Here is a 20,815-nt window from a genome sequence, read left to right as displayed (position 1 = left end):
TGCCTATTGCGTGAATTACTAGGAGAGGACCCGCCTACTACATGGATTACTAGGGAGAAGCAGCCTATTACATGGATTACTAGGGGGGAACCTACCTATTACATGGATTACTAAGGGGGGGGTTGCCTATTACATGTATTACTAGGGGGGAGGGGCCTGCCTGTTACATGGATTACTAGGGGAGAACTTGCCTATTACGTGGATTACTAGGGGAGAACCCGCCTATTACATGGATTACTAGGGGGGAACCCGCCTATTACATGGATTACTAGGGGGGAACCCGCCTATTACATGGATTACTAAGGGGGGGGGACCCTGCCTATTACATGGATTACTAGGGGAGAACCTGCCTATTACATGGATTACTAGGGGAGAACCTGCCTATTACATGGATTACTAGGAGAGAAACTGCCTATTACAGGGATTACTAGGAGAGAACCTGCCTATCACAGGGATTACTAGGGAGAACCTGCCTATTACATGGATTTCTAGGGGAGAACCCGCCTATTACATGGATAAATAGGGGGAGACCTGCCTATTACATGGACGACTAGGAGAGAACCCGCCTATTACATGGATAAATAGGGGGAGACCTGCCTATTACATGGACGACTAGGAGAGAACCTGCCTATTACATGGATAAATAGGGGGAGACCTGCCTATTACATGGATTACTAGGGTGGACCTGCCTATTACATGGATGATTAAGGGGGAACCTGCCTATTACATGGATTACTAGGGGGGGGGGGCTGCCTGTTACATGGATTACTAGGGGAGAACCTGCCTATTGCGTGAATTACTAGGAGAGGACCCGCCTACTACATGGATTACTAGGGAGAAGCAGCCTATTACATGGATTACTAGGGGGGAACCTACCTATTACATGGATTACTAAGGGGGGGTTGCCTATTACATGTATTACTAGGGGGGAGGGGCCTGCCTGTTACATGGATTACTAGGGGAGAACCTGCCTATTACGTGGATTACTAGGAGAGAACCCGCCTATTACATGGATTACTAGGGAGGAACCCGCCTATTACATGGATTACTAGGGGGGAACCCGCCTATTACATGGATTACTAAGGGGGGGGGACCCTGCCTATTACATGGATTACTAGGGGAGAACCTGCCTATTACATGGATTACTAGGAGAGAAACTGCCTATTACAGGGATTACTAGGAGAGAACCTGCCTATCACAGGGATTACTAGGGAGAACCTGCCTATTACATGGATTTCTAGGGGAGAACCCGCCTATTACATGGATAAATAGGGGGAGACCTGCCTATTACATGAACGACTAGGAGAGAACCCGCCTATTACATGGATAAATAGGGGGAGACCTGCCTATTACATGGACGACTAGGAGAGAACCTGCCTATTACATGGAGGACTAGGAGAGAACCCGCCTATTACATGGATTACTAGGGGAGAACCCGCCTATTACATGGATTACTAGGGGAGAACCCGCCTATTACATGGATTACTAGGGGAGAACCCGCCTATTACATGGATTACTAGGAGAGAACCCACCTATTACATGGATTACTAGGGGGGGGGGGGGGTCTGCCTATTACATGGATTACTAGGAGAGAACCCGCCTATTACATGGATTACTAGGGGAGTACCCGCCTATTATATGGATTACTAGGAGAGAACCCGCCTATTACATGGATTACTAGGGGAGAACCCGCCTATTACATGGATTACTAGGAGAGAACCCGCCTATTACATGGATTACTAGGGGAGAACCCGCCTATTACATGGATTACTAGGGGAGAACCCGCCTATTATATGGATTACTAGGAGAGAACCCGCCTATTATATGGATTACTAGGAGAGAACCCGCGTATTACATGGATTACTAGGGGAGAACCTGCCTATTACATGGATTACTAGGGGAGTACCCGCCTATTATATGGATTACTAGGAGAGAACCCGCCTATTACATGGATTACTAGGGGAGTACCCGCCTATTATATGGATTACTAGGAGAGAACCTGCCTATTACGTGGATTACTAGGAGAGAACCCGCCTACTACGTGGATTACTAGGAGAGAACCCGCCTACTACATGGATTACTAGGAGAGAACCCGCCTACTACATGGATTACTAGGGAGAACCAGCCTATTACATGGATTACTAGGGGGGAACCCGCCTATTACATGGATTACTAGGGGGGAACCCGCCTATTACATGGATTACTAAGGGGGGGGGGACCCTGCCTATTACATGGATTACTAGGGGAGAACCTGCCTATTACATGGATTACTAGGAGAGAAACTGCCTATTACAGGGATTACTAGGAGAGAAACTGCCTATTACAGGGATTACTAGGAGAGAACCTGCCTATCACAGGGATTACTAGGGAGAACCTGCCTATTACATGGATTTCTAGGGGAGAACCCGCCTATTACATGGATAAATAGGGGGAGACCTGCCTATTACATGGACGACTAGGCGAGAACCCGCCTATTACATGGATAAATAGGGGGAGACCTGCCTATTACATGGACGACTAGGAGAGAACCTGCCTATTACATGGACGACTAGGAGAGAACCTGCCTATTACATGGACGACTAGGAGAGAACCCGCCTATTACATGGACTACTAGGGGAGAACCCGCCTATTACATGGATTACTAGGGGAGAACCCGCCTATTACATGGATTACTAGGGGAGAACCCGCCTATTACATGGATTACTAGGGGAGAACCCGCCTATCACATGGATTACTAGGAGAGAACCCGCCTATCACATGGATTACTAGGGGAGAACCCGCCTATTACATGGATTACTAGGGGAGAACCCGCCTATTACATGGATTACTAGGGGAGAACCCGCCTATTACATGGATTACTAGGGGAGAACCCGCCTATTACATGGATTACTAGGAGAGAACCCAGCTATTACATGGATTACTAGGGGAGAACCCGCCTATTATATGGATTACTAGGAGAGAACCCGCCTATTATATGGATTACTAGGAGAGAACCCGCCTATTATATGGATTACTAGGAGAGAACCCGCCTATTATATGGATTACTAGGAGAGAACCCGCCTATTATATGGATTACTAGGAGAGAACCCAGCTATTACATGGATTACTAGGGGAGAACCCGCCTATTATATGGATTACTAGGAGAGAACCCGCCTATTATATGGATTACTAGGAGAGAACCCGCCTATTATATGGATTACTAGGAGAGAACCCGCCTATTACATGGATTACTAGGAGAGAACCCGCCTATTACATGGACGACTAGGAGAGAACCTGCCTATTACATGGACGACTAGGAGAGAACCTGCCTATTACATGGATTACTAGGAGAGAAGCTGCTTATTACATGGATTACTAGGAGAGAACCTGCCTATTACATGGATTACTATGGGGGGACCTATCTATTACATGGGTAAATAGGGGGAGACCTGTCTATTACATGGGTAAATAGGGGGAGACCTGTCTATTACATGGGTAAATAGGGGGAGACCTGTCTATTACATGGGTAAATAGGGGGAGACCTGTCTATTACATGGGTAAATAGGGGGAGACCTGTCTATTACATGGGTAAATAGGGGGAGACCTGTCTATTACATGGGTAAATAGGGGGAGACCTGTCTGTCTATTACATGGGTAAATAGGTGGAGACCTGTCTATTACATGGGTAAATAGGTGGAGACCTGTCTATTACATGGGTAAATAGGGGGAGACCTGTCTATTACATGGGTAAATAGGGGGAGACCTGTCTATTACATGGGTAAATAGGTGGAGACCTGTCTATTACATGGGTAAATAGGGGGAGACCTGTCTATTACATGGGTAAATAGGGGGAGACCTGTCTATTACATGGGTAAATAGGGGGAGACCTGTCTATTACATGGGTAAATAGGGGGAGACCTGCCTATTACATGGATTACTGATCACTTAACTACATTACAAAAAAAAAAAAAACATGTGGTTAAGTGGCCGACCCCTTTAAGTGGTCCGTTGGGCTCTACTCCCGAACAAGTCAGACACATAAAATCCTGATCCTAAACACATATAACAAGTCAGTCAGAGCGGCGGCGGCCTCACACACACAAGTGATATCTGGAGGATAAAGCAATGATCTATTTTATCTGAGTATATATGTGAGGGGGAACATGTCAGTCTGGCAAAAATTCAGACAAAACTACTAAAAGTATACAGTCTCCTTTACACAGGAGGTGCAAATCCATAACACTGAACTACAAGCGGAGGTATTTTCTGTCAGACTCATTGCAGCTCTGGATGTGACTGGAGTATATCTTGATGTACCTCAGTATCACCGTATTCTGTGAAGTTTCCCTATAAACCTGTTTATATTTAGAAAATCATAATATACTAAAAATCCGTGTGTAGATCTCCTCCAGTCACGTGCTAGCACCTCTGAGGTGTCGCCATCTAATACGCCTTGATGTGTAAATCCTGAGATCTGTCCCTGGTCAATATTACCTCACATTAATCTCATCAGTTATCTGAGGTATTTACATCCCTCTCCAGCGCTGACAATGGGATTGACCTGTCACCGGGCGCTGCTATTGACAAAGCGTCACCAAAATCCCATCGCTCATCTACCAGCTTAACGGGTCGTCCACCAGGAATGTGTCGTGTAATCATCGTGATATATAGGAGGTCAGCCGTGTGGTGTACCGGGGACCGGGTGAAAAATCAGCCGTGTGGTGTACCGGGAAAGGGGAAGCAACCAATTACCTGAAGTTACAGATAAAACTAGATTTTTTTTTTTTGTAAACTTTTTTTAATCATTTTTTTTTCTCTTTTTGTATTTATACACTTAGTTTTTTTTTAGATTTTTTTTAATATAATACATTTTTTTCCCTTCACCACCTCAGGAAAGCGAATTGCAAGTTTAGTGACACTCACAATCGTTTTTATTTTAAATGTAGAATGATTTGAATAGAAAAAAATTTGATTTTGTAGGAAAAAAAAAACAACTTTTTTTTTTACTATAAAAAAAATTCTAGATTATTTGCTTAATGATAAAACTTCACAAGAAAGCTGCATAGTAACTCATTATAGATGTATAATAGAAGCAGACGACTTGGATCACACTTGCTTACTTATAGATCAGTCGCCATTGGGTCATTATCAATGGTGATTAACTATCACCTTTATTTCAGTCTATTCCGAAATTGTAATATTTTGGATTATTTTTTTTAAAAATCATTTTAGTTATTTTTTTACTAGTTTTTTTTTGGTTATTTTTTTAGTTTTAATTTTTTTAATAGATTGTTTGCTTTGTTGTATTATAAGCATTTTTATTCACAATTTCAAAAATATAGCTAAAATCTGTATATTTAATAGTTTATAAGGGGGGAAAAAATTGTTTAATAAATTTAAATCATGGAATAGGCCCCGGTGATTGCAACATCAAGTGAAATTTAAAGGGCATTTACCACCAGGATGAAGTGGGCTCCAGGCTCCATAGGTGTTAATGGAACCTGGAGCCCCTCAGGCTCATTTGCATACCGTCTTCCATCCTGGTGGTAGATGTCCTTTAACAGGTCGACTAACGTATTAAAAAAATCAAAGCTTTTCAAAGGTTTGTATTCATGTGATGGCACTGGCCACTAACTTATTTCGCTAAAACCTAAAAATTACCTTCCTCCATGTTGTGTGGCTGTAAGTTTTTATATTTCACCAAAAAAATTGACCACACTTTCCCATGAGTCTCAAACCTTCATGTTCTTCTGCTTTCACCATGGGGTTAGAGGTGTTGGGTTTTCTCCTGTGGTTCAAATGGGTCGTCCTCTGCTCATTAAAGGGAATCTACCACCAGGATCAGGAAGTCTATGCAAATGAGCCTGAGGGGCTCCAGGCTCCATAGGTGTTAATGGGCCCTGGGCTGTATGAATATTATAACCCCTACAAGTCTGGAATCATTTCCTACATCTGGTACTAGAATCAGTTTCTTGGGGAATGGAGGATGTGTCCCTTCTTTCAATATGCAGTTTCAGGACCTTCAAAAGGTCCTGCAATGGCTCTTGTGTTCATGTGTATTGAGAGCAGAAACAGATGGGCAGGGATTTTATGGGTGACTGCCCTTTTCAGTATAAAATTTTGGTGCGCAGTTTGGGTATCCATGGGCCCCCTAGAAAGCTCGGGCCCTGGGCTACCACCCAACCCGCCTACATTATAATCCACTACTGGATTTGTGAGTGGATTTGTGTGAAATAAGAAAGAATCGGCATACAGACATTAGGAACCCCCCGGCCACGGTTCTGTACATCGGCAGCAGGTTCTTTTATTATCATCATCATCATCTTATCACTGATACTTTAAGTATAAGTCAATTAAAAAAAAAAAACAAAAAAAAAAACTAAAAACATAAGGTGCCACAAAAAGTTTTCAGGTAAAACAGCTCCACTGTGGGGCACATTATAGGGCAACTCCGGTCACGATGGATAGTAACTTCAACTCGGAGTTAAAAATGCTTAATAAAATGTGTAATTTATATCGGTGACTCCCCTCCGAAACTTTTCAAGTATCCACAGCACATCAGCACCAGGTACTGTAGCCCCGCCCCCTATGGGCAAGAATAGGCCCCTCTATATACAGTGACCGGAGTTGCCCTTTAAATGGTTTTCTGTGCCAGCAAACCATAGCAATAAACAAAAAGCATCAAGTTTTTTTTTTTTTTTTACTGTTTTTTTTGTTGTAGTTTTTTTACAGTCCACGTGTCGAGCGCTAATGACATTAGTACGAGGAATGCCTTTGGTTTAGAGTTCTGCATACGATCGGAGGAAAAGTTCATGGACACGGGTAGGTTACATCAATGGAATCAAAAGCAAACCAAAAAAAAAAAAATTACAAAGAATTTGGGTCTTTCTGTTCAGTCAGGTGACTGTAAAGTAGTCCAAGAAGAACGGCGGCCATTTTGTGGTTTCGGCCTTTCGTTTCACAGAATATTTTTTTTTGGACTAAAACAACATGGACGTGAACACAGCCCTTTATTTAGTGACAACACCCAGTCATAGGTCAGCCATTTTGTTATCATGATAAGGATGCCCATCCGTATAGATATGGAACCACCACCATTGGTGGTTGAAAGTAGTCCTCCATGATGTGAGGCCTCATCGGCATTCAATAGTGACCACTAATGGATATGAAACATAACGCCTGGTCTAAAAGTACATAAAAAGTCTTTGTCATTGTAACTGGAGCAGACAAAATGGCTGCCTACGTTGTGTGTGTGTGTGTAGATGATGGAGCCATGTTCCTTGTGCCTGGAATGTACAATAAGAATCAGCCCTATGTGATACAAAGCAGCATATTCAGGTTATGACTGGTGCCCGAGACCCCCCTCCCAACCCTTAAAAGACCCCCCCCCCCTGGCTTATTTCACAGCCTGTCACAAATCGAAACCTAACGAGCACCGGAAAAAAAAAATGCTTCGAGTCAATTAGCGATAATCTCAAGACTAATAAAGTTTTTCTGATCTGTGGTTTTTTTCTCTCCTTTTTTTTTTTTTTAATACAAAAATTCTATGATATAATTTCTATTTATATAATTATTTACAGAATAAATTCATGAAACGCGTTTTTGGATCAGGCAGTAAACGTGACGCTTATGCTGCTGTGTTTCCCATAAGTCTCCTTTTTAAAAAAACAAAATGGCTTCCAAAGGCTTTTTTTTTTTTTTTTTTTTCCTGTCAGGTTAGAGATGGAGCTTGTGTCAATGCAAATGAAGGTAGGGGCCATTTTTGATTAAAAACAAAAAAAAATTCCAAAACATCAAGCGATTGTGTTCAAATTAAAAAAAAAAAAAAAAAACAAACAAAAAAAAACCCCTAAAATGGCTATCGGCACTAATCACTTTGCTACATATAAAATGTCCAGCTAATATAAAGCACATTGTACCAATCCTCTAAAACAGTTAAGATATATACACTGATCTAGATATTAACAAATAGAATATTACAAAATATTAAAGGCCACGGTCGCGTCCTCCTCCGGGTTTCATTTGAAATTGGCGTAGTCTGAGAAGGCGTCGATGTATTCTTGCACCACTCTGTAGCAGAACTCGTACTGCTCCTGTATACGAAGGAGGGAAACGGGAAAGTATTTACTAGTAATTCACAGATGTAGAAAACACCGCCTCATACCGGTTGTGGGGTGCTAAATGCGCCACAAAAAATGATAAATTCTGAGGTAAAACTTCTCTCACGGCCCCTAACACAACCATCTAGTGTGGCCAAACACTACAGACACCTGCGGCCTTTACACCCAACACCGTACAACGGTCCTGTCCCAAGTACAATGTCAGGATCCAGGAATTCTATATGGAGGGATCAACATAGTAATATTGGGGAAGATTTACCTCAGTGTCTGAGGTAAAACTGTTCTTCTTGTCCATGGAAGCCAATCGGGGCTCAGCTTTAATTTTATATACAGCTGTGGGAAAATGAAAGCTGAACTTTGATTGGTTTACAGGGGCAATTAGAACAGTTCTGCTCTCAAACACCTATACCCATATAGCGCGATATCTGTGAGGGATTATTTTTCCCGCTCTTTTGGGTAGCTCAATAACTGGTTGGGTTTGGTTCAAAATTCTTAACCTATAAGCTACTGTTATTGGGCTAGGGAAGTGATGGCGAACCTTTTAGCGGCCAAGTGCCCAAATTGCAACCCCAACCCCCCCTTATTTATCGCGAGGTGCCAACCAAAAATTAAAGCAGTAACTTATTGCTCCCTGTTCAACAACTTTCAATCATATTGGCCTCCTGAGGACAGAAACACAGTAGAAAGATGGAAAATTTACATCACTTCTTTCCAGCGTCCCTCTGTACACAGAGAATCATGGGGCCAGCAGGAGGTCCTCAAAAGATAATGCTCCCTCTTCCTACAGTCCCAAGTAGCGAAGGAAGTATCAAAATATGACTGAAAGCAGCATCTTTTAAGTTGCTTGGAACTTCAGGAAGATTCTTTGAGTCCTGTCTGGTGTGCTGGGGCAATGGCCCAGGTGCCCACATAAAGGGCTCTGAGTGCTGCCTCCGGCACCCGTGCCATAGGTTCGCCATCACTGGGCTAGGGTGTAACTTCTACCCAGTGACAAGAGTCAATTGGTTATTGTTGTGACCAATGACCGTCTTTAAAGGGAACCTTTTATCAGGAAAGTCATTTTTACATGATAGAAATGCCAGAGGCGATTAGAACCTACTTCAGAAATGCCTTCGTCATTCATTAAAAATCATTGGAATTATTCAGATGGTTTCTTTAAGATGACCTGGCTCCCTGCCAGCGGAGATTGGCGAGTCCTGGGGGTGGGCAGCTCAAAAGAGAATCCCAGCGGACATAAGCGAGGTGGGTGGGAGGGGCTGGAGCAGGGGAGGGCGATCAGGAGAAGAAAACTTGTGCCGTTTGAAGTGTACCCTCCCCCCAGGACTCACACCACACTGCTGGCAGGGAGACAGGTAATGGTACAGAAACTATTATAATGAAATAACAATTCCATCATAACCAACCACTAGGGTTAAACATTTCCTATGGTGACCAATGACAAGTTCCTGATTGGGAGACTAGGTAACCCTAAATTTTGGTATGAAGCTACTTATTGAGGCAGAACCTGATGGAAGAAACCAAAGACTTACCAGTGTCTGGACCATGTGTGGCCGCTGTAACCTCAAGCTTTTCACGGTCTGAAAGACGTCTAGTATTCCCTCGGCTTTCACCCTCTCCAGTACTGTACTCAGGGCGCAGAATGTCCCCGTCCTCCCCGCTCCGGCACTGAGAACACAAGAACCAGTAAAGGTGACAATCTGGGAGCACACTTTCCAGTATGGTCTCTTCATGCAGCGCATCTCCTCACCTGCAGTGCACAGTGATCGGGTGATTCCCCGACTGTTGTTGCTGTTTTTGTACAGCTGCAATGATGTTGATCATCCCTTTTCCATCAGTCGGGATACCGACTTCCGGCCACCCATGAAAGTGGAACTGTCGGATCTGACGGGCTTTGTTCTCCTAGGTCATAATAATAATAATAGTATTTTAAAAAAAATGTATTGCATCACATAAAGATAACACATTGGAGGTAAAAACTCAAGTCCAATTGACCTGCTGAGGTCCCCAAATCTTTTATGCCTTCAACTATGTTGGCTCCGCCCTCCTTGGAGGGGGGGGGGGGCATGAATTCAGCACAGAGCAGGAAACTGCAGATCTTTTCAGAATACCCCATGCAGTGAGAGGGAAAACATTCTGGTAAGGAATAGAAGTGGACAAGGAGAGGACTTCCTGTCTGCTCAGGCCGGGATTTGAAGACATAGTGAGCTGTCAATCAAAATCAGGAGGCGGGGTCCACTTGCAGCTGGGGGAAAGCGTGACTCTTCTATTCAGATATTGACTCGTCTGCATTTTTTGCATACCAGAAAAACTGCTGTTATCAAGGTACAGGGCCTCGGTGGCAGATCATTTAGGTGATTTGGCGAGGACTTTTACCATTTACCAGCAGGGGTTTCTGATGCCAGGAGTAAAATTCTGGTGACAGGTCTTCTTTAACAACCTCCCCAAAATGGCTGTCATTAAAGGGTTAAATGTTTTAATAAACATTGATTAAACAGTGAAGGTCCTCACCCTGGTGTTGGTGACCAGTAGATCTCGCACCGTGTAGCTCTCACATTCTTCCTCTTTCTTCAGTTCTATATTGATGTCCCCGACTGCCATAATACCTTCTGACGGCCAATACTGTGCACACTTTTCCTGGGAACCGAAAGAAAACGACAAACTTAGGAAAAGAAAATTACACAAATCCGTGTCATTACATCATAAAGAATTGATGGACAACCCTAGATATGTGTTACTAGTCCGGTACCCCATGGAGTGGATAGCCATTAATATGGTATGGTGTCCACCAGGTTTCCCAATACAGGCAGTCCCCGGGTTACGTACAAGATAGTGTCCGGAGGTTTGTTCTTAAGTTGAATTTGTAGGTAAGTCGAAACTGTATATTTTATTATTGTAGATCCAGACAAAAAAAAATTTGGCCCCAGTGACATTTGGAGTTTAAACATTTTTTGATGTAATGGGACCAAGGATTATCAATAAAGCTTCATTACAGACACCTTACAGCTGATCATTGCAATCTGGGACTGTAGTAAAGTATTCAGAGACTTCACCAGAGGTCAGAGGGGTCTGTCTGTAACTATGGGTTGTCTGTAAGTCGGGTGTCCTTAAGTAGGGGACCGCCTGTAGTAAAACTTTTCCAGATAAATTTGCAATCCTTATAAAACTACTGAGCTCTAATTCCTTGAAAGGTGCTCAATCTGGAACAATTTTATAAAATTGTAGGCAGCGTTAACCCTCTAGTTAGCAGGTACCTGTCCTCTTTCCTCCAGCTCGGTTAACATTACGATAGAACAGGATTTCCACTCCCATATCATCCTCCAGAAGTCTTCTATGGTGTGCCGCAACGGGCCCTGGCTCACAATGTACGAGTCCTTCTGTCTATAGCCCTGAAAGACAAAAAGAAAAACTTGTCAGTGTGTTGTAGGCCCCGGCGCCATTTAAACTCTACTGTAACACTATAAATAGGGGAGGGATATCCGGAAATCAGGCCTTATAAAATCCCTCTCCGTGTCATATCCAGAGGTCGTGTCATCCCATCATTAATAGCTTCCCATTTCCAGGCCCCCAGGGCACATCCTTTACCTCCGAGACCTCCCCCTCAATTTCCGGATATTAAGCCCCCACTAACATCTCATTATACAGTCATAGAAGCAAAATGTAGGATTTACCATAAACAAACAGCATGGAAAAGGTAAAACCCCACAAGGTAAATGCCATAAATAAATCACACGTCTGTAATTCTCTATGTGAGGTCCCCGGGGTGCAAACCTCAGCCGCTGTGAAATGGAATAATATAGATAATGCAGGACCCCGGAGCCCAGGGCTGGGATAACACTACCACCCCCACCATTGTACACAGGGCATGACGCTTATTATATCAATGTGGAATGATCGAAGAGGCTAAAATTTCAAACGTGGAGGGAAGACAAATTTGGTATTCAATTAAGATGAAAATAAAGGAGAATAGTAACCAAACTAAAAACTGACTAAATTTCAGTCTATTCACCATCTTGTGGCACTGTACAATCTGGGCCCTATAGAAACCGCACCATACTTGTAAATGGGTTGTGTATAAAACTGCAGCTCCGCTCCATTAAGGTAAATTAAGCCAAGCTGCAATACCACAAACCACCTGCTGACAGGTGTGGAGCTGTTTTCATGAGATGACAGCCATGCTTATCTGATCCTGTACAAACATTTTTAAATGGGGTTTTTCATCCACTTTTACAAGAAACAGGGGACTTTCCAGCACTTGAAAATGAAAGACTTGAATGACAAATCAAATTTTACTGTGGAAATTTTTTTGGAGCCATCAACCCAACCCATTTCTAGCATTTGTGTAAGCCAGGGAGAACATTTTTATTCTTTGACAGCAAAAAGAGATGCTAATAATAGTGAGAGTATAGAGAATATGACTCCATTATTGTACATGGCATCCAATCCCTGCTCAGCTTTCATTTCTAACTGAAAAAATGAAAGCAGTGTTGTGATTGGTTGCTATGGCTGACTGGATCCCTTAGTAAACAAGGCCGGAAGGATATGAGAAAGGGCCTCACACTATAATATAAAGGCTTTATAATTTACCTCAAACCACAAAATCCATTACCAAGAGGTTGTCAGAGACTAAAAGAAGGATCTAGTTGTAGGCCCATAGTTTAAAGGGCACCTACCACCCCGATTCTACCTATAAAGGTAGAAGGGGTGGTAGGTGGATGGATGGGACGTGAGGATGGCCCTTTTTTTGGCTAATCCTCACGTCCCGGGCGTCTTTTACAAAACTTTATTACATCTATATGCAAATTTTTTTATGCGGCTACTGGGGCGTGGAGTAGCCAGACATGAGGCTACTAGTCGCGGCTACTCCACGCCCCAGTAGCCGCGTTACTCCGCCTACCAGGAAATCTTCGGTGCGCAGCTCCTGGTAGCTGCGCGCCCTCGTCCGAGTCCCCCGGGTACTGTGCATGCGCAGTAGTTCCGGCCCCAGAGCCGCGGCCGCGCAGCCGATGTAATAAAGATGTATAGATGTAATAAAGTTTTGTAAAAGATGCCCGGGACGTGAGGATTAGCCCAAAAAAGGGTTGTCCTCACGTCCCATCCATCCACCCACCACCCCTTCTACCTTTATAGGTAGAATCGGGGTGGTAGGTGCCCTTTAAGAAAAAAGAAATCTATATATTAATATACACACACACACATTATCACCCTGTAATGACGAGGCCTGAGAACGCTGTAATGACTGAACATTCATGACACAGAGATAGTTAAAAACTAACAAATGTTCAAGGATTTTTTTTTTTTATTTTAAGTTTTATTTGGGGTTCAAGTAAAAAAAAGGGAATTTTTTAAAATAATATCCATCTAGTTATATATATTTGTTACTTTTCACACTACCTTAAAGAGGACCTGTCACCTAAATTTCCGGCACTAGCAGATGTTACTAAAGTAAGCAGATCTAGTGCTCGATCAAACGGCACAGTAGTGATAGCGTTACCGGAAACCTCCTTTGCTTTGCGAGCTGTCCGACAATTACATTGTACCCCGCCACAGTGTTAGATAGCGTTACTGGAGGTCTCTGGTAACGCTATCACTCTAACACTGCGGCGTTTGTTCAAGCACTAGGAGCTGCTTACTTTAGTGCTGATAAATTGGGCGACAGGTCCTCTTTAAAGCACATCTACCGCCATTTTCTCGGTGGTAGACTGTCCTATAACACACGCTCCTTACCTACAGGGGATGACTGAGCCTTTTTTAGCTTCCTCCGGGGCCTCAGTCAGAACCAGAAAATATTCAAATGAGCCGGAGGCACTCAGGGTCCTGGCTCCTGTGATACCTAATTTATGCACAAGTACCCCCCCCCCCCCAGCCCTCTCTGTGGCCATGCATGCTGGGTGACATCAGCCTGCTCCTACGCATGTGATGTCAGTAAAGGTCCTTTAGCTTTTATGCTATACTGACGTATCAGCCAGTGACGTCACACGGCTGTCAGGCCGCAGAGAGGGCTGGGAGTGGTGCAAAACAATGAAGTGGGGGGCGTGCATAAATTAGGTATCGTAGGACAGTGCCGGCTTGTGCACTGGTGGCAGTGCCCTCTTGTGCATTCGCAGCATAGCCCGCTTCTGCCGTCTCCCCGGGGTCTTCTGCTGTCTCCCGATACCTGGTCCAGCTCCTGCAGGAGCAGAAGAAACTGCAGTGGTGCCGAAAGCTGTTGCTGCAGTCTCAGGAACTGACGTCGTGCGGTCAGGATCGAGGTCACCTCTTTGTGGGAGAGCCACATCCATTATATAAGTGGAAATAGTGCTCACGATGGCTGTCACAGGACAGAGAGCTTATGTCGGCTAGACTGCCTGCCTTGTGCTGCAGTGTAAAGCAGAAGGGACAGAGTACCTGCCTCTGATGAGAGCACTACTCTGCTTTTCAGACTCTCTCAATCGCAGAAAGGTGCACCTTCCAATCACCCCCTTTTACATTTTAGGCCAGCACTTTCACATTTGGGATAGATTAATGACCAGACATGAAATATGGAGGACTCTATGACCAATCCCTGCGCAGGGCAGTACCTGGCGTCTGCCCATCACCCCCTTTCTCTTCTCTGCTGTAAATGTGGAGCCATTCACTTAGTAAACACAAGTCTGCAGATAACTACACATCACGCTGATAAATAAATCACATTTCTATTCCGGAGCCATAAACAACTTAAAAAACGGTAAATATCCCGCTGCACGGAACAAGCGCGCATTACTGACCCGCAACGGGGGAGGGGTAATCGCCAATCAGAGCGCTGTAAATAAAACATAAGCTGCAGAAACGGGGGAGCATGCATTCATATTCAATACTGGAATTATCCGAGAGCATCGGGGAGGATCCGGGGGTCCGGATATGTTGGGGGAGGGAGACAAGGAGCGCAAATTAGTAGAACTTTAATGAACCCTTCAAGAAAAACGTAAACAGTCAACAATGGGTGCTGATGGGTCCAGGCCTAAAGTGGCACCAATTTGTTTATACAACAAGAGTCCATCACATGGTCTGTCCCGATTCCTTCATGTCGGTGCCCCCCAGCTAAAGCCCAACTCCTGACAGCCACTTCTCCCCCATGACCTCTACTTTACCACAATCCATCCTCCACAACAGGAAAGGGGGTCACCATTTATTTTTAGGACAGGAGCATAGAATCCAATAAGTTATGTGGGTGACACAGCAAAGGCCCCAAAAAAGAGTAAATGATTACATTTACCTTAATGAGGCAAGAGTTGCACTCACTATTCTGCTGCAGTCACTGTGTACATACATGGAGTTACTTATCCTGTACTGATCCCGAGTTACATCCTGTATTATACTCCAGAGCTGCACTCACTATTCTGCTGCTGGTGCAGTCACTGTACATACATGACATTACTTATCCTGTACTGATCCTGAGTTACATCCTGTATTATACCCCAGAGCTGCACTCACTATTCTGCTGCTGGTGCAGTCACTGTGTACATACATGACATTACTTATCCTGTACTGATCCTGAGTTACATCCTGTATTATACTCCAGAGCTGCACTCACTATTCTGCTGCTGGTGCAGTCACTGTGTACATACATGGCATTACTTATCCTGTACTGATCCTGAGTTACATCCTGTATTATACCCCAGAGCTGCACTCACTATTCTGCTGCTGGTGCAGTCACTGCGTACATACATGACATTACTTATCCTGTACTGATCCTGAGTTACATCCTGTATTATACCCCAGAGCTGCACTCACTATTCTGCTGCTGGTGCAGTCACTGTGTACATACATGGCGTTACTTATCCTGTACTGATCACGAGTTACATCCTGTATTATACCCCAGAGCTGCACTCACTATTCTGCTGCTGGTGCAGTCACTGTGTACATACATGACATTACTTATCCTGTACTGATCCTGAGTTACATCCTGTATTATACCCCAGAGCTGCACTCACTATTCTGCTGCTGGTGCAGTCACTGTGTACATACATGACATTACTTATCCTGTACTGATCCTGAGTTACATCCTGTATTATACCCCAGAGCTGCTCTCACTATTCTGCTGCTGGTGCAGTCACTGTGTACATACATGACATGACTTATCCTGTACTGATCCTGAGTTACATCCTGTATTATACCCCAGAGCTGCACTCACTATTCTGCTGCTGGTGCAGTCACTGTGTACATACATGACATTACTTATCCCATACTGATCCTGAGTTATATCCTGTATTATACCCCAGAGCTGCACTCACTATTCTGCTGCTGGTGCAGTCACTGTGCACATACATGACATTACTTATCCTGTACTGATCCTGAGTTACATCCTGTATTATACTCCAGAGCTGCACTCACTATTCTGCTGCTGGTGCAGTCACTGTGTACATACATGACATTACTTATCCTGCACTGATCCTGAGCTACATCCTGTATTATACTCCAGGGCTGCACTCACTATTCTGCTGGTGGTGCAGTCACTTTGTACTGATCCTAAGTTACATGCTGTATTATACCCCAGAGCTGCACTCACTATTCTATACTGTGCACATACACATGAGGTTGGGGATACTTACGTCAATGAAGGAGGCATTTACATAGTCTGTATTTTCTTCTCCTCTCTTGACGGGTATAATTACTCTGTTGAATTCATCTGGTCAAAAATAAAAAATGTAAGATTATTTTATATGGTACATGTTATTCTGAGATCCCCACATCTGCTCACGACTACTATACAACATCACATCCAGTTCTATAATTTCTCTTCAAATCTTTAAGGAGACTTTAGGCTCCGACCCAATTACACAGAAGCTACACCGTTATAATATCTATATAATCAGACGCTGAGGTGTGATTGGTTCATGACTGTGTATGGGGTCCGGTGTAGAAGCACTTGTGTGACTGGTGACTTACATGGAATTATCTGGAGGACCCGGTTCTTCTTCATGTTGGCCGGCAGGTTCCCCGTCCTCATCTTGTCGTTTTGAATTTTTATGGACGTTAATTTCTATGACAAGTAAAAGAGCAGATTAGATGGTGAGCGGGTTGTGGAGGAGATTAAATAGGTTCTGTTGCCCAGTGGCGCACCTGCCATGAGGCGAGTTGAGATTCTCGCCTCAGGCGGCACGCCTTCTGCTGGACAAGGGGAAGGCGTCTGGCTCCCGCTGCACATTCCCCTGCCCGTCTCATTTCCCCGCCGGCAGCCCAGCACATGTACCTGCCCGCCGGCGGCACTTCCCGAATACTGCCAGTAGGCACATCCCCCAGCAAGCCAGCCGGCACATCGATCCTCCCGCCAGCAGACACAGGTACCTGCCCGCCGGCATATGCTCTGGCTGACCGTCACACCCCCCGCCCCCACATTCAACCGCGCCGGCTGCCACATGCACCTGGCCGGCACGTGCCGGCCTCAGCCCAGAGTCCGATCCGGGTACTACCTCCACTCCCCGGCTCCGAACCCCCCCCCCCCCCCCCCCTCCGTCTCAGATTCCTCCGCTCTTCCGGCTTCAATTCCCCCCCCCCCCCTACGGCTCCGTTCCCCCCGGCTCTGGTTTGGGGCTCTGGTCCCCCCGTTCCCGTCCCCCACCCCTGGTTCCAGACCACTTGGCACCCCCCCCCACCCCCCGCCGAACCTGCCAAGACTAAGAAAAGAAGAAAAGAAGAAATAAGTGAGTTAACTTATATGTGTTAGTGTGTGTGTGTGTGTGTGTGTGTGTGTGTGTTTTTGCTGTATGTATATCCAGTATGTGTGTAGATGTTGTATATACTGTATATGTGTGTATATATGCTGTATGTATATGCAGTATTGGTGATATTTATCAGGGCTTCTGCGCCATGGCAATTTTAGTTTTATACTACATGGCTGTACGCTGTATGGTTGATGGTATGCTGTATGCATTTTATACTACATGGCGATATGCTGTATGCATTTTATACTACATGGCAGCACGCTGTATGCATTTTGTACTACATGGCGGTACGGTGTATGCATTTTATACTACATGGTTGTATGCTGTATTAATTTTGTACTACATGGCGGTACGCTGTATGCATTTTATACTACATGGAGGTACGCTGTATTAATTTTGTACTACATGGCGGTACGCTGTATGCATTTTATACTACATGGAGGTACGCTGTATTAATTTTGTACTACATGGCGGTACGCTGTATGCATTTCATACTACATGGAGGTACGCTGTATTAATTTTGTACTACATGGCGGTACGCTGTATGCATTTCATACTACATGGAGGTACGCTGTATTCATTTTGTACTACATGGCGGTACGCTGTATGCATTTTATACTACATGGAGGTACGCTGTATTCATTTTGTACTACAGGGCGGTACGCTGTATGCATTTTATACAACATGGCGGTACGCTTTATGCATTTTGTACTACATGACTGTACGCTGTAAGCATCTTATACTACATGGCGGTACGCTGTGTCCATTTTATACTACATGGCGGTACTCTGTATCTGTTTTCTACGCTGAATCTGATATATTACATATATGGGGGGGGGGCGTCTCTGTATGGCTCGCCTCAGGCAGCAGAAAGGCTTGGTTCACCCCTGCTGGTGCCTAATGGAAAGTCAGAGTCTAGTATCCAGGATAAAACTTATATTTAATTGGAATTTACAGACACAATGCAAGACCTCCAAGCTGGTTGATATATTACTAAACTGGCCTGTTCCTCATGGGCGGGCCTTGCAGAAATGAAGCTTAAAGGGGTGTGGCTTATGCAAATATACATTCCTGTGAAAGAGACATCTCTGGGCAGGGCTTAAAGTGATAAAAATGTCAGACAAGACTCCATTCTGACCTTGAACTCTTCCTCCAATCCGTTGCTGTTGGTCCCTGGGATTTTATTGTACAACTTCTGGAGATGGGTTTCTAGAGAGGTCACTTCCAGCTCTGTGTCCCCGTATAAGAAATGTTCCAGCAGCGCTTGATAGATGAACACGTACTGCATCTATATCGAATACCAACATTATCAAGACACTTGTGCGCAATGGAGCTCTCCGAGGTAACACACTGTCACGAAAACTTACATCTGTTTGTACCATCTGACAGCGCTGAGCACGGATCCGACTGACGAATCCGTATACATCGACCTTCTTCTCCGCGTTCATCATATCCAGCATGGCGTCTATGACGACGAAGGTCCCGGTGCGGCCCACCCCCGCGCTACATGACATACAGAAACAGGAACATCAGGATACCCCAGAACAGAAGAGATGGGTCCACACGTGTTTCCGCACAACACTCTGGCACAAAAAAATACAACAAGGGAGCCCTATGCTGTTTAGCCCTATAGCCTCTACTAAGTTTGCCTATAAAGCCAAAAGTTTTCATCTCACCTGCAAGAACCCCTAGAGTTTTGATTGGGGTCAAACAGAATTACGAGACCAAGTTGAAGGGCCACAGATTCATAAGAATCAATAACACAAGGCCCATGGGCCAGACCCGGTCTGTCTCCCTGCCCCTATGCTGCACTAGACAGGCCAAGACTAGAGTACTTTGAGGACTATGATTACCCCTGCTGTAAGGCATTGTAGTATTTCTAGTGCCAGTGATGATGGATAGGGGGCAGCACTCCTCCAGGATTACACACCTGCAGTGCACAACGATGGGTCCTGCGTACTGTGGATTGCAGGTCTTCACTTTTTTCAGAAATTTCAACATCCCTATGGGAGTAAAAGGCACCCCGAAATCAGGCCAGCTGGTGAAGTGAAACTGGGTGACAAGGCGCTGAGGTTTCTTATTGGTGACATCACCGACCTACAACAAGAAATACAACATTAAAATCTGCACATCAAGGTGTTCTACCCTTTTAGGGCTATAGGAAAGCTGTGTGATAATCATCATCAAGCTTTCCCAGGTCCACTAGTCGTATTACCTGCTGGATGCAGAACTTGCGTACTGTGTAATCCACCAAGACGGTCATATCTTCTACTGACACGCGGATATTTCCATAGGTCCAGCACCCCTGGTCCGGCCAGTACTGGGCACATTTACACTGCAGGACACAAGGCACCAGGAGTAAGAGAACAATTATATGTGATTCTCTACACCGATACACTGGAACGAACTGCTGCTGTATCAGGCAGAAGTTAGGGGTTTCAGCCTCTTAAGATCTGAATAGTGCCCCCATCTGTCCACTATGGGGGTAGTACACACCAGCGCACAATCCTCACCTCCTTCCTCTCTTTCAGGTTGGTCACCATAACAATGGTCGCTGTGTTCTGTTCCCAGATCATCCTCCAGAAATCATTCACAGTTTCTTCTTTTGGACCTAGAAATTCATAAGAAGCAATAAGGACGCAGCGGAAGGCATCAGGATTTTAATTTTGCATGTACTGTCCCTTGAAGAGATACAAAGCCCCCAACGTGACACGCGGCCCAGTGACACATCGCCAGACTTACCTTGGGCTGCTATAAACTTGTTCTTTTCTTGGTAACCCTGAAAGACAACAATGAGGATGTAAAAATGATGTCAATAGAATGCTAAGGGTTAATGCACCTCACTTCACTTACAAAGAGGGCCCCCTGCTGGACACCTCCCAAAATTATAGCAAAATATTCACATGGACCTGCCCCCGAGGATCTTCTAGCTCTCAGACCCTGATGGATTGTGCTGTGGACATTATATTCCCTGTACTCGCTGGTTATTATAACCCCATAAAACCAGCAGTGCAATAGACCCCACTACCCCCCTAG

General features: G+C 44.6%; 1 protein-coding gene across 2 annotated transcripts in view; it reads right to left on the bottom strand.

The window, feature by feature from the left end:
• Nucleotides 1–6,635: 6,635 nt before the first annotated feature.
• The window catches only part of PTPRA (protein tyrosine phosphatase receptor type A), an 87,279-nt gene continuing 73,099 nt past the window's right edge, over nucleotides 6,636–20,815 (bottom strand). For both annotated transcript variants that reach the window (XM_072126332.1, XM_072126333.1), the window contains exons 11-23: nucleotides 20,522–20,558; nucleotides 20,293–20,390; nucleotides 19,995–20,114; nucleotides 19,710–19,876; nucleotides 19,147–19,282; nucleotides 18,918–19,067; nucleotides 17,004–17,097; nucleotides 16,667–16,743; nucleotides 11,351–11,485; nucleotides 10,608–10,733; nucleotides 9,847–9,998; nucleotides 9,629–9,764; nucleotides 6,636–8,072 (exon numbers count right to left, since the gene is read on the bottom strand). In XM_072126332.1, the coding sequence (XP_071982433.1) occupies nucleotides 7,998–8,072; nucleotides 9,629–9,764; nucleotides 9,847–9,998; nucleotides 10,608–10,733; nucleotides 11,351–11,485; nucleotides 16,667–16,743; nucleotides 17,004–17,097; nucleotides 18,918–19,067; nucleotides 19,147–19,282; nucleotides 19,710–19,876; nucleotides 19,995–20,114; nucleotides 20,293–20,390; nucleotides 20,522–20,558 (1,503 nt within the window). In that variant the 3' untranslated portion in view covers nucleotides 6,636–7,997. The remainder of the gene's footprint in view (nucleotides 8,073–9,628; nucleotides 9,765–9,846; nucleotides 9,999–10,607; nucleotides 10,734–11,350; nucleotides 11,486–16,666; nucleotides 16,744–17,003; nucleotides 17,098–18,917; nucleotides 19,068–19,146; nucleotides 19,283–19,709; nucleotides 19,877–19,994; nucleotides 20,115–20,292; nucleotides 20,391–20,521; nucleotides 20,559–20,815) is intronic.

This window comes from Engystomops pustulosus, chromosome 1 (assembly GCF_040894005.1).
Source record: "Engystomops pustulosus chromosome 1, aEngPut4.maternal, whole genome shotgun sequence".
NCBI classification, from domain to species: Eukaryota; Metazoa; Chordata; class Amphibia; order Anura; family Leptodactylidae; genus Engystomops; species Engystomops pustulosus.
Note: the sequence above shows the minus strand (reverse complement) of the source record. Positions and strands in the feature narration are given on the sequence as shown.